Genomic DNA, 14,201 nt, shown 5'->3' on the forward strand with positions numbered 1-14,201 from the left:
TTCCTTCTCCAGATGTTGGTGTCTTTTTTGAAGGTGTTGTTGGTTTTATATATTCATCCCAAATAGGTTTGAAAATCTCTATATTTTTTTACTTTTACTAGATTTTTGTTTTCTTGTACTTGGATCATTATTATGAAATGCAACACTAGAATCAATTACTATTTGTTTATATTTTTCTAGATCGTCATCATTATAATTTGTTGGATTATGTTTTGTCAATAATTCCCATAAACCTTCTGTTCCTGTATAATGTCGATTATTAATAACTAAATCATCACCATGAATTTTAACTTCTGCATTTCCTATCATATGTATAATTTTCCCATCTTCATCATATGGCTGTATTCCAATATTTTTATCATATTTAGTTGCATAATATCTTGAAGCAATCTTACCAAAATGAGTTGTTGCTAAAGATTCTATTCCTTCTACTTTATATTTAATTTGTTTTTTCATGTGTTTTATTTCTTCTGTTATAGGCGCATCACTTTCATTTATAGGACTATCATACATAGGCGGTGTTTCTAATAAGCTTGAATCCACTCTCGCACTTTTATGTACAACTGGAACTAACTCTTGAATTAGATTTTTATTTTCTTCTGCTACTTTTGATATATCTTGCCCTAAATCTTTAATTGCATCAATAACAGGCTGATCTTGTTCTTTAAATTTCTCATACTTATTTCGATTACTTTGTTTAATTTCCTTAAATCTTTTAATAAGTTCTTCTTTTAACTTAATATACTTCTTAGCTTTATTAACATCCATATATTATATAAAGAAAAAATAAAAACATAACATAAAATAACATAACATAACATACCATAACATATACGTTCAGTTTACACTTTTAGAAATTCTTTAATTTTATTTCTATATTTACCATTATTCACCTTCCTAGTCATATCTATTGTTAAGAAACCATGTTCTTCACTCCAACACTTATTACATAATGATTGTAATTTTTCAAACGACATATCAGATGCAACAAATTCATCATATATATGTTTTAAATTTACATTGTCCTGTCTAAATATACAAAGAAAGTTTAAGTTGTCCCTAATTAATTGTTTTGGTACTTTAGAATATGTTTGTCCAAGATAGAAACAGGTCAAGCCCTTATGAGACCTCGAGTAAAATATTCTCTAACGTGGTTTTGTTCTTCTAATATGAAATCATCAAATACTACCACAGAATAGTCCTCACATTCATCTAATGGAATAATCTCTTCATTGTTTCCTTTTATTATTGCAATTGTGTCTTTAATATTACGTTCTATATCTCGAAAAAGTTGTATTAAATGTTGGTATTTAGGTTGATTTAGACTTTTAGAATAGATATAAACATTTGCATATTTTAACCATTTAGGTGCCAACAAAAAATTATCAATCATTAACGTCGTTTTACCACAACCACTAGGCCCAACTATTAAACATCTTATATCATCAGGTAACAACTCACCATTCCTCTTCCTCTTCGCTGTTTCTTCTGTTAACCTTACATTAATATCCCATTTATCCATATTAGTGATTTATTATATAATAAATGAAGGTATTTAATTTAAATGGTTATTCATCTGTATTAAACATGCCTTTGCACTACCCATTTGAAAACGATTTAGAAGTAGCTGTTGCAGGATTTTGCACAACATACTTAACTCCAAACATTACAGAAAAGAACAACAAATTAACATTTTGTAATAGTAACTCAAAATTTACAAAACAACTCGTAATTCAGCCTGGTCAATATAGTTTACAAGAATTAGAAAAATATATTAAATCAAACCTTCCATATACCAACGATTCTTTTAAAAATATTCAATTTACTGAGGATAGAAGGAAAAATAGAGTTAAAATATTTAGCCAGCAATGTGATATAACCTTAGATACCATTAATACTGTATTAGGTTTTATTGAAAAGAACTTGGCTGAAAAGATAGAACATGTTGGGGATAAGCCACCAAGGTTTCACCCGTTTGATACTATAAATATTCACTGTGATTTAGCAGAAGGTATGATTTTAAAACACAATGATACAACACACAACGAAGCAGACTTAATTGCAACATTTAGAACAAATGCAGAGTTTAGAGAACCAATTATATATGAACCTAATGAAAAGATATTTTTCCCAATACATCACAATAAATTTAATAATTTCAAAGTTTCAATTAAAGATGAGAATGGTGATTTGATTGATTTTGGTGGAGCTCGTATAACTGTTTTACTTGCTGTTAAATAATTCAAATTATTATATAATAAATATGGATATTTTTGGGAATCTTAAAAGTAAGGTAAGTGATATTAGTGAAGGGCAGCTGAAACAGTTAAGGAATTTAGATAATGTTGTTAAGAATGAAGAATTTGAAAAATATAAAAGAGAAAATTATTACACACATCAAAATTTAATGAGTCGTACAAATTTTAAATCTGAACTAAATAAAATTTTCACAACAAATTATAGATCGTGGATTGATTTTACACAAAAAAGAATAGTTAATGTAACTAATGGTATTGATCAACAAGATGCTATTACGTTAAACCAGCTCGAGTCAGTGAAAAGCGATATTAACAACCAATTAGAAAGTAATAGAAACAAATTTGAAGATGTATTAAAATCACTAGAAGACACACATATAAAGAAAGATGATATTGAGGTTTCAAAAGTTTAATATATGGAAGAATTTAAGAAGACCAATAATAATGTTATTATTCTATTTAAAGCAAAAGTTCCTGTTTCAGAGTTTAATCAATATAAGTCAGAAATTTCATCCCAATTAAATACACTTACAACAAAAGAAGATTTCCAAATGATGAAGAAGGAAGCTTTTAAACTAATTATGCAAAAAGAAACTATAAATTTATTATGTCGATTTAGAACTAGAAATGTTCCAAATTCAATCTTCAGAATATTTAATTTATGTAATGATTATGAGTTTCTCTACAATGGAAAAATAATGCATATGGAATTAAGTATGGATAGACACTTTTTAGATATATTTTTGAACAATACTTTACTGGTAAATTTACCATTAAACATTAAAAAGGGTGATATAATTATGTTTCAAGCACAAAAAAGTTCAGCAATGGTTGAAGGACAATCATTGCAAGTTATTATGTATATAGAAAGAGAACTTTAATGATTTTCTTTTAATAAATAATGATGTATTGTGTTAAGTGTAAGAAATCAACAGGTGCAATGAAAGGTACCATTAGCGTAGAAAAAACAAAGAATAGGAGATATGTTAAGAAAGGTATATGTGTTGTATGTGGTACTAATAAACCCCAATTCATTAAAAAGCCCGATTGACTATATGAAGGTGAAGGTATTAGAGAAGATATTATAGAAGAAATTCATAAACCTGTAAGGAAAAACTATCCCAGGTTAAGTGTTATTGTTAAAGGTATTGATGATCTTTGGCAAGCTGATCTTGTAGAAATGGATAGTGGTGTGTTAAAAGGTATTTCCAAAATCAATAAAGGGTATAAGTATTTGCTAACGATTATAGATGTGTTTTCAAAATATGCATTTACTGTTCCTGTTAAAGATAAGAGTGGTAAGAATGTTACAGAAGCAATTGAATCAGTGTTAAAAGTAAGAAAACTTAATAATTTACAAACAGATCAAGGGAAAGAGTTTTACAATAAATAACTTAAAAAGTTGATGGAGGTAAATAAGATTAATCATTACTCAACCTATAGTGGTAAGAAAGCTTCTGTTGTTGAAAGATTTAATAGAACACTTAAACAAAACATGTGGAAAAGGTTCACAACACAAGGAAATTATAAATGGATAGATACATTACCAACACTAGTTAAAGAGTATAATCATCAAATTCATAGAACAATTGGTTTAAAACCTATAGAAGTTAACAAGAAAAATGAGCGAACAATATTGGAGAAAGTGTATAAGAAAGAATATTAACGTGTTAAACCCAAATACAAGTTAGGTGATTATGTTCGTATAAGTAAGTCGAAAGGGTTATTTGAGAAAGGATATACACCTAATTGGTCAACAGAAGTATTTGTTATTAGTGAAGTTATTCCATCTAATCCACCTACCTATAGAATTAAAGATTTAAAAGAAGAGGATGTACAAGGTAGATTTTACGAACCAGAACTATTAAAGACGAAACACAAAGATGAATACTTGGTGGAGAAAGTGTTGAGAAAGAAAGGTGATAAAGTATACGTTAAATGGTTAGGATTTGATGAATCACATAACGGTTGGATAGATAAAAGTAATGTTGTAGTGTAAATATATAATGTCTTATGGTTATTATTACATAAAAGGTTAGTATAAATAGTGAATCATTCCACTTGTGTTTAAGCTAAGATGAATAATGATTGTTTTAGTTGTAAGGGAGTACCCAATCTCAATCAACCTTCTAAATAAAGTAAAAGAAAAAGTATGATTGTCATGTGGATGGAGAAGATGATGAGATATTTATAAAGGTAAGGGTTATGTAAATATAACTTTTATGATTATTGATCATAAAAGTTTAACATTAATCTACACTAACCTAATTCTACATAAAAACGTGCTATCAATATCTAGAATAAACCGGGTTATCAATTGTTATTATTATGTATAACCGTTCTACACAAAGGACAAGTGTTATTATTTCCTAACCAGGTAACCATACATTCAACACAGAACACATGTTCGCATGCTGTTTTACACAATTCAGTTTTTGTTTCTTTGCATATTGGACATTCTTCTCAGTTTTCTATTAAGCGTAAACTTGATGAAAGAAACATTAGTTTGAATCTAAGGTGATCGCTAACATGTCTATTCATTCTTAAGAATTGAACTATATTGATATTGTCTTTGATTCTCCTTATAAAGCTTTCAGAAAAACTCCTATTCCAACAAGCATATACTATCTGACTTAAATTTAAACCTTTGCTTTCAAACTCGAGAATGAATTTTTCGCTTTTATCATCTAAACTAACATATGGCCAATAAACTTTATTTTGGTAGTTTCTTACATGTGTTTCATCTAGTTTCGGTGTAATAGCTCGCCAATTGATAAGAGAATTAAATTCGCTCAAGAAGGCTGTTTGTTCTTTTCTTTCAATATGACACTTTTTAGAAACTGCATCCCAACAGAGTTTATCTTTAAAGGTTCTTAAGAACTCAAGTGTGAGCAAATTTGTAGGATAAGAGATTATTTCCCAATATAAGTATTCTCTGAATTGTGTACAAAAATTAATAGCTTGTTTCTCTGTATACTTTGTCCAGTTATTTGTTTCAGGGAATGCAAGCCAATCAATCTCTTCTTTAAACTCATTAAGAAAATCTTCCGTCATTTTTCGAGCATATTCATCAGTGTAGTAATACCATCTTATATGTTGTCTTACATGTTCTTTATGTTTTAATACGAATTCTGGTTTTAGATGAAAATATCGCCCATACTTTGGTTCACACAATTTATCCCAGAAAATCATATCGCCATACTTATTAATAATGCTTTCGTGTTGAGTCAGATCTTTTCTTCTTGATAATCTAACCCAATCAATGTGTTCTTTGTGATTTTCAATAAAAGAAAGTGATAGATTATGCGTTGATGTAACTAAATACCAATTTATCTTGTTTTTGAAAGCATGTAGAAAGTTATCGGATAAATCCTTTATTTTTGAAATTTGTCTCAATTCTTCGACATTTCGATTATTAAGTACATCTATAACTATATTTTTACAAAGCGGATTTTCAAAGAAAGTTTATGATATGTTCAGGATTTAATTTTTGAGCCAAGTCTTTTATAAGTTCAGTTAGTTGTTGTGAACTTGTGGTAGTTGTTCTGTGTTCGTTGATTAAGGTTATTAGTTCTGCTTTTGTAAGCTTAGAATAACCTCATATTTTCTTTTCTTTACATAAGTTTTTCAATTCAGCAACAGTATGTTTAATTAAACTCATAATTACTCTATCGTTTTATATATAAATTTTAAAAAATAATGATCATTTTTGCTAATTTTCTATATAATAAATATGAAGACACATTTTGATTTATTACATGATAGACTTAAACTAATTCATCATGATCTTAAACTCATAACAGCACTACTAGAGAAGCAAATACTGTTAAAGGAAAAAGAATTATTAATAATACAACAAAAACATCTGATTTGGATAGTGATGATGAATATTAATATGGTAGTGATGATTATGGCGATGATGAATAAGTTAACAAAAATGATTTAATTTTAATATGTGTATATGTAACTTTGATGGGTTATTCCCATAAAAGTCGTGTTCTAATACAACGCGTAATATTTAGACAATGGCAGGAGTGTACAATGTTAAGTGTTGTATTAGGATATATGCAAGTAAAATAATACAAAAATGACTAGAAATAATCTGGCGAAGATAAAAAATTGAGTAATAGTAAGATTTTCTATATAAAACGATAGAGTAATTATGAGTTTAATTAAACATACTGTTGTTGAATTAAAAAACTTATGTAAAGAAAAGGGAATCAAAAGATGTTCCCGTTTAAGAAAAGCAGAACTAATAAACATTCTTAAACAATATGATGATGAACAAAGTAAAAGACAGATTAGAGATATATTCCCATTTAAACAAGAAGTAATTGAAGAACCAAAAATCAAAGTTGAATCAGTACCAATTGATGTAAAACTCAAAGAAACGACAATGAAATCAAGATTAGAAACATGGGAATTTACAACAGATTACAAACCACAAGATCCACTTGAACAATATATTACTGCAACATCTAAAGCTATATTCAACAGATTACAAATTAGCTTAAGTAAACATAGTTCATTAAAAGCTAATCTTTATATAAGTTGCACATATAAGAAAGATAAAGAAACTCAAAACTTCTATTTTAACACTGAAAACCAAGAAATATATCAATCAAGTAATTTAAAAGAAGAAATAACTAAGATGAAACAAAGATTAAGAACAAGAATGGATGAGTTCCAAGCTAGAGGTTCTGGCTGGGCTCTTATAAACATTAACTTTTTACAACTAGCAATCGTCAAATATACACCATATAGAGGATCAACATACATAGAATTACCTAAAGAAATTCAAAACAAAAAGGCAGTAATTAATGTAAAGAACGAAGATGAAAATTTTTCTTATATTCATTATACAGAGCCTTATATCCTGCAAATTCACATCCTGAGCGAGTACCAAAAAATAATGAACTTTTGTTAAACTTAGAATCTAAATTAAAAAATATTCATTTTCCTGTAAAACTAAGCGATATTCCAAAAGTTGAAAAATTACTTGATATTTCTATAAATGTTTATGCATACGATAAAGACTATTCAATCTATATACTACATCACACACAAAACAAGCAAGAAAATCATGTCAATTTATTATATATAAAAGAACAAAATGAAGATCAAGTTAAAACACACTATTGTTGGATTAAGGATTTAAGCAGACTAGTATGTACACAGTTAACTAAAAAGAGAGCTCGAAAATATTTATGTGATAGATGTTTGTTATACTTTTACTCACAAGACGCTTTAAATAAACATGAGCAAGATTCTTCGTTAAATGAGCCAGTAAAAATAATAATGCCTGAAGAAGGTAAATGTGTTGAATTTAAAAACTACCAATACACAATGAAAATGCCGTTTGTTATTTATGCTGTTTTTGAATGTTTGTTACATAAAGTTATGGGTTGTGAAGAATGTTATCCGGATAACGAGCCATATACGAAAAAATATCAACAACATAAACCATCTGGATTTTGTTATTATATAGTAAAGAGCGATGGAAGTAAAACTAATCCTGTTTTGTATAGAGGTGAAAACGCTGCTAATAAATTTATAAGACTGTTAGCAAAAGAAGCTAAACACATATCAAACATATACAAACAAAATAACGAATTACCATTAACAAAAAGTCAGAGAAAAGAGTTCAATGAATCTAAATGTTATTACTGTAAGTAGGAGTATACTAAAGAAAATCATAAAGTTAAGCATCATGATCATATAACAGGAAAATTTATAGCACCACTATGTAATAACTGCAATTTAAAAGTTAAAGTACCAAAGTTTGTACCAGTAATCATACATAACTTGACAGGATATGACTCTCAATTGTTTATAAAAGAGCTTGGATGTAATAAAGAAGAAATAGATCTAATGCCCAATAATGAAGAAAGATACATATCATTCAGTAAAAAGGTTGGAACTATTAAATTGAAATTTGTAGATTCATTTAGATTTATGGCTTCTAGTTTAGACAAATTATTATCAAACTTGAAACCTGAGCAAATGATACATACACAACACTTTTATCCTAATCAAGAACAGTTTCAACTTGTAATAAGAAAAGGTGTTTACCCATATGATTATGTTAACAATTGGGATAGGTTTAGAGAAAGAAAATTACCGTTAAAGGAAGCATTCTTCAACAAGCTTATGAACACACATATAAGTGATGAAGATTATGAACATGCAAAGAAAGTATGGGGGAACATTTGACATTAAGAATCTCGGACAAAACCATGATTTATATTTAAAAACAGATGTATTATTCTTAGCAGATGTGTTTGAGAACTTTAGAGAAACATGTCTTAAAGCTTATGATCTTGATCCAGCTTGGTATATGACAGCACCAGGTTTAGCTTGGGATGCAATGTTAAAGATGACAAATATAAAATTAGAATTGTTGTGGGATTATGATATGGTATTAATGGTAGAGAAAGGTATAAGAGGTGGGATTAGTCAGTGCTCAAAAAGATATGTTAAAGCAAATAATAAGTATATGGAAGATTATGATAAGAATAAAGAAGATTCTTACTTAATGTATATAGATGCCAATAACTTGTATGGGTGGGCGATGAGTCAATATCTACCGTATAAGGGATTTAGATGGTTAAGTGAAGATGAGATTGAAGAAATAGATTTTACGAGTATAACTGATGATTCTGATACTGGTTATATATTAGAAGTTGATCTTGAATATCCTAAAGAATTACATGACTATCACAAAGACTATCCATTAGCTCCTCAAAATATATATCCGCCTGGTTCAAAACAATCGAAGCTATTAACAACCCTATATGATAAAGAAAAATATGTAATTCACTATCGAAACCTAAAACAATGTCTTTCACTTGGATTAGAACTTAACAAGATACATCGAGTAATAGAGTTCGAACAATCAGATTGGTTAAATAAATATATTGATTTAAACACACAAATGAGAACGAAAGCAACAAATGATTTTGAAAAAGACTTTTATAAGCTCATGAATAATTCAGTATTTGGGAAAACTATGGACAATATTAGAAAGAGAGTTAATATTAAACTTGTAAGTGATGAGAAAAAATACAAGAAGCTTGTAGCAAAACCGAATTATAAGAGCACTACAGCTTTTACGGAAAATTTAGTAGCAGTTCACATGAACAAGGTTAAAGTGCAATTTAACAAACCAATTTATGTTGGTATGTCAATTCTAGATTTGTCAAAATATTTAATGTACGATTTCCATTATAATGTGATGAAACCAAAATATCAAGACAGAATAGAATTATGTTATACAGATACCGATAATTATATATACCATATCCAAACAGAAGATGTGTACGAGGACATGAAAAATTACATTGATTACTTCGACACGAGTGATTACCCTAAAGATAACAAATATAAGATACCACAAATCAATAAGAAAATACTTGGTAAGATGAAGAATGAAAATAAAGGCACAATCATAGAAGAGTTTGTGGGCTTAAGAAGTAAGATGTAGAGTATAAAAGCACCTCAAATAGATTTAACAGATAAAGACTTTAAAGGTAAGTTCGATAAAGAAAAGTGTTGTAAGAAAGCTAAAGGTGTTAAGAAGAGTATCATGTATAAAGAACTTACATTTAACGAATATAAGGACTGTTTGATTAGCCAAAGAGAATATTATAAAAAGATGAATTTGATTAGAAGTTGTGTGCCCTATGCAAAAATGCATGTTTCAGACTCCTAAGGTACTCAACCAATAATTTTTATCGAGGGAGTTTGGCTAAAGGCATATAAGTTCAAGTACTCACCAATTACCTCTATAAAAATTGTTGCGGAAATGTCCAAGGATTCTGAAACATAGATATTTGGATAGGCCACATATTAGTTCCTAAGTGAAGTCTTGACCCGACTACAGGACGTCCCATAGTTTAGGAGCTATGGACCTTTAAATTCATTTTTTTCGTTTACGGCAGCCTATAACTCCGAAAGGAAGCATTTTATGCACCCAGGTTGGTCTACTATTCGTCTCATCTTGGTGTAAGGAGTCATCTCCCAAACGTTGTCGGTGTTGGTTTGAAAACCCTGTAGAAGTTAGTGAAAGGCAATATCTCTGTCAAACTTCGTTCCAACTGTACTTGCCTCCGTCATTTCAACTCTTATTTGTTGGTTTATAAAAGTGTTCGTTCATTAATGGATACTGTATTACACTTTGATTTTTTTCAAAGTGCAAAGCATTCTTATATTTAAAAAAATGATTTACTTGGCGGAAGCCAACTCAAACCAACATATACAGCATTTTATCTTTCTCTTTACCCGATAACTTGAAGTAACATATCCACGTAATATGTACTGTCTAATAAATTAAATTGTTTATATATAATATAATATTAATTGTATATTTATTTTAGGTAGTGCAATTAATATTCCTGATCAGTGAACCGAAGGCTAAAGCTAGCATACATAACGTCTATCTGTAGCCGCGGGTTGGATTCTACTCGTAGTAACACTGATTTCAAACTTCATGCCTTTTTGAGGCATGGCTTTTTAACATAACTTGAAGAACACAGAAAAAGCTTAAAAATCAATATCTTAAAAAAAACTGCTTTTGTTGTAAACGGATCCGGTTTACGGAGAACAACGAAACTCCACTCTGGTGAGAAACGAAACTGGGTTTGAAGAAACTAGAGACCAGTTTCGCTTAAATCCCAACCATTTTTTTAGAAATCCGAACCGTTTTTGGAGAAAACAGAAACCGAGCTTGAAGAAAAAGCCGAACCGGTTTTTGGAAAAACGTAACAGTTCCTGAAAAAAACGAAACCGGCTTCCGAAAAAAAACGAAACCGGTTCCGGAGAAAAACCGAACCGGTCCCGGAAAAACCGAACCGATTTTTGAAGGAAACTGAAACCGGTTTCAGCGTAAAAACGAACCGGTTTTGGAGAAAACCGAAACCGGTTTCGGCGAAAAATCGAACCAGTTTTTGGAGAAAACCGAAATGTCGGTATTTCGGTTTTCGATTTTTTAGAAACCGGTTTCCGGTTTTTATAAAAACCGGTTTTGCCTATCCCTAGTATATACTCATATACTATACAACCACATATATATCTATATATAAATACATATACTATAACATATATACATATATACACACACGTATATAGAAATAACTAATATGGACGAATAAATACATAAACACGTGTGAGACAATCAATATATATACCACAATATAATAGATATGTGTATTTATATCTTATACTTTAAGCTTTTTCATCAACCTATTCCACTGTTGGTCGATGATCAATCCTGAGTTCCAGTTCATAGCTTTATTACCCTCCATTTCTATAAACCGTGCCTCCTTCCATTTCCTAACTATGCTTCTTTCTTCCTAGCCTAAAATTTTTACTTCATTCCAATTAACTGAATGTCCCGTGCCCTTACGTGTTTGTAGACCGCATTTTTGTTCCTTTCTAGCCTAACGTCATCCTTATGTTGTCTTATACGCTCTCTTAGTCTCTTTCCAGTTTCCCCAATATAACACATATCACACTCACCGCACTGAATTTTAAAAATCAGTCCTTTTTCTCCATCATTACCCCTTGTTCTTCTTCTGTCTTCTTCCTTCTTTTTTCCCTTATTACATCCAGAAGCATCTTGCTCCCTTTTCTGTAAGTTGAGATGCCCCCCATCTTCTTAAGCATTCTTTTAATGATTTCTGTTTCTTCTCCCAAACTTTCTATCCCCCACCACATTTTTCTTCTTTCATCTATTCCTCCTTCACTTTGCTCTCCTTCTCGGCTTATTTATTTTTCTTCGTTTATCTTCTCCCATCTCCTTCTGTATTTTAGCCTCTTTCTATCGTATCCATTATTCTCCACCTGCTTATGGAATGACTGTATACTCTGTTCCGCATTTTCTCTTTCACTGGTTATTTGCTTAATTCTATTCTCCATGTTAATGATGAAATTCCTCTTGGTCGAGTAATCTACATCACTTCTGTCGTGGCAATAGTTTCCCGACGCGCAAATTTTTTGATACCATTCTGCGTATATCACTCCTTGTTTCCTCCTTATTCTCATATGCAGGTAAACTATAGCCTCTTCCTTTTCTACCTCTAGCTCCAGTTGTATGCCTTTCTCTATATCCTCAATTTCTTTACAAACTTTTCCAATTGCCTTACAGTTCCTTTCCGAATCCCCAAGCAATCGTCCATATATCTAGCAAAAAACATTAATCTGTCACTTCCTTTCATCCTTACTTTCTTCTCCCAGTCGTTCATAGTAATTTCTGCTAACACTGGACTCAACCTGGAACCTATGCTTAGTCCTTCCTTGATTTTCAATAAATTATCACCTATAACACAATAACTGTTATTCCATATAGTCTTCAGGGCCTCCTTCAGTCCTCCTCCACTCCAACCATTGATCTTCCTATCCTTCATCAATTCAGTGATAACTTTAACAATGTTGTTTCTTCTTAGACTTGGAAACATAGCCTTCACATCGACACTAAAATGATTGTTTTAGCTTTGCTCTGTCCTACTTCCTCCAAAATTCTTCTTAACTCAACCGTGTTTTTCACACTGCTACTGTCTTGTTGCCTCCTTAACATTTCCACAACCTTCTTTAACTCCTCCTCCAATGGTTCAAATATATTTCCTCGGCAATCTAATACTGGTCTCAGTTTTACCTCCTTCTTATGTACTTTTGGAAAACCTTTCATTACCGGTATCCTACTTTCTTTATTAATACCTCTTTCAAAACCTGCTTTTGTTAGTGATACTAAAACTTTTTCTTTAATTTTCTCACACACAGATCTTTCACCTATCACCTCGTAAGTATCATCACAGATATCATTCAATGTTTCTTTGTATCATTGTTTTTCCATCACCACAATGGCACCACCTTTTCCGCTTGTTGCACACATATGTCTTTTCGTTTCTTTATATCTTTCAACACACTGTATTCGTGTTTTTAAAAGTTCCCCTTTGGCTTCTTTATGTTCCTTTCCACAATCACCTTAGCCTTTCTCCTTATCTTATCCCTTATCTCCTTGTCTTGAACTGAACTTGAACTATGGCTTGCTCTACCGAGTATATAACCTCTTCTGCGTCCAATCTTTGTTCTTTCGCTTGAAACTTATAGCCTAAACACTTTCTTCTCATCATCCTGCAACGTCACATCACCTATTACTACCACATTTTTGTCAATGTCCTCCTCCTGATTTGACTTCCACCCTAACCGCCTTTCCTTTTTCATTAATATTTTCTTCACTTTCATATTAAATTCCTCTTCCCACACTTCCAGCCTCTTCATAACTATACCCCTAGTAAATATCAACAAACTATCCCTAATGTCACTTTTTAACTGGTATACACATGGTATAGTATTGACTCTCCATCTAATATTCCAGAACATCTAATCATAACTATTTATTACAAATCTTTATGTGTCACAATGACATTCATGTATGTTCTACCAGGTCGTCCTATTCCCCTCCCATTCCAATATATTTCTAATAATTTCCAACATTACCTGATCTCTTCCAATATTAACATCCATAGCCGCTCAGACCGAGAAAAATTGCTTTTATCAATTTTATCACTGCCTCCACTACAGGCTTCATTCACCCATTACCAAAACCAATCCGTTCCTGATCTAACACTACTCTTGACATAGTGATCACATGATCTCTCGCCCACAGTATTTTCATCTACATTCTAGATCCTCTGGAATGTAGATCGCTACTAAACTTACTAAACTCATACAATGTCAGCGACCTATCCTCCTTTTACTGAAAATGAATTTAACCCTTCGAATACCAAGACTGGATCAATTTGGCCCAGATGATGTTTTATAAAGAAATGCTACAATATCAAAGAAAGGTAGTGGGCTAATGTTTTAGGTATTCCTGCATTAACCATTCCGCAAGCTACGTGATTCTTTACTCCTCAAAAGTATGTAATCTGTCACATGCTTGCT

General features: G+C 30.8%; 1 protein-coding gene across 1 annotated transcript; it reads right to left on the reverse strand.

Moving 5' to 3' along the window:
- Window positions 1–12,358: 12,358 nt before the first annotated feature.
- LOC145675303 (uncharacterized) lies at window positions 12,359–12,712 on the reverse strand. The gene has a single exon (XM_081745692.1). It carries the CDS (start codon window positions 12,710–12,712, stop codon window positions 12,359–12,361), a length of 354 nt encoding a protein of 117 aa, XP_081601818.1.
- Window positions 12,713–14,201: the final 1,489 nt, after the last annotated feature.

Source organism: Thermobia domestica, chromosome 18, assembly GCF_964235325.1.
Source record: "Thermobia domestica chromosome 18, izTheDome1.hap1.1, whole genome shotgun sequence".
NCBI lineage: Eukaryota > Metazoa > Arthropoda > Insecta > Zygentoma > Lepismatidae > Thermobia > Thermobia domestica.

Coding starts and splice junctions, on each gene's coding strand:
- LOC145675303 (XM_081745692.1), bottom strand. CDS start 12,712: ATGTTTCCAAGTCTAAGAAGAAACAACATTGTTAAAGTTATCACTGAA.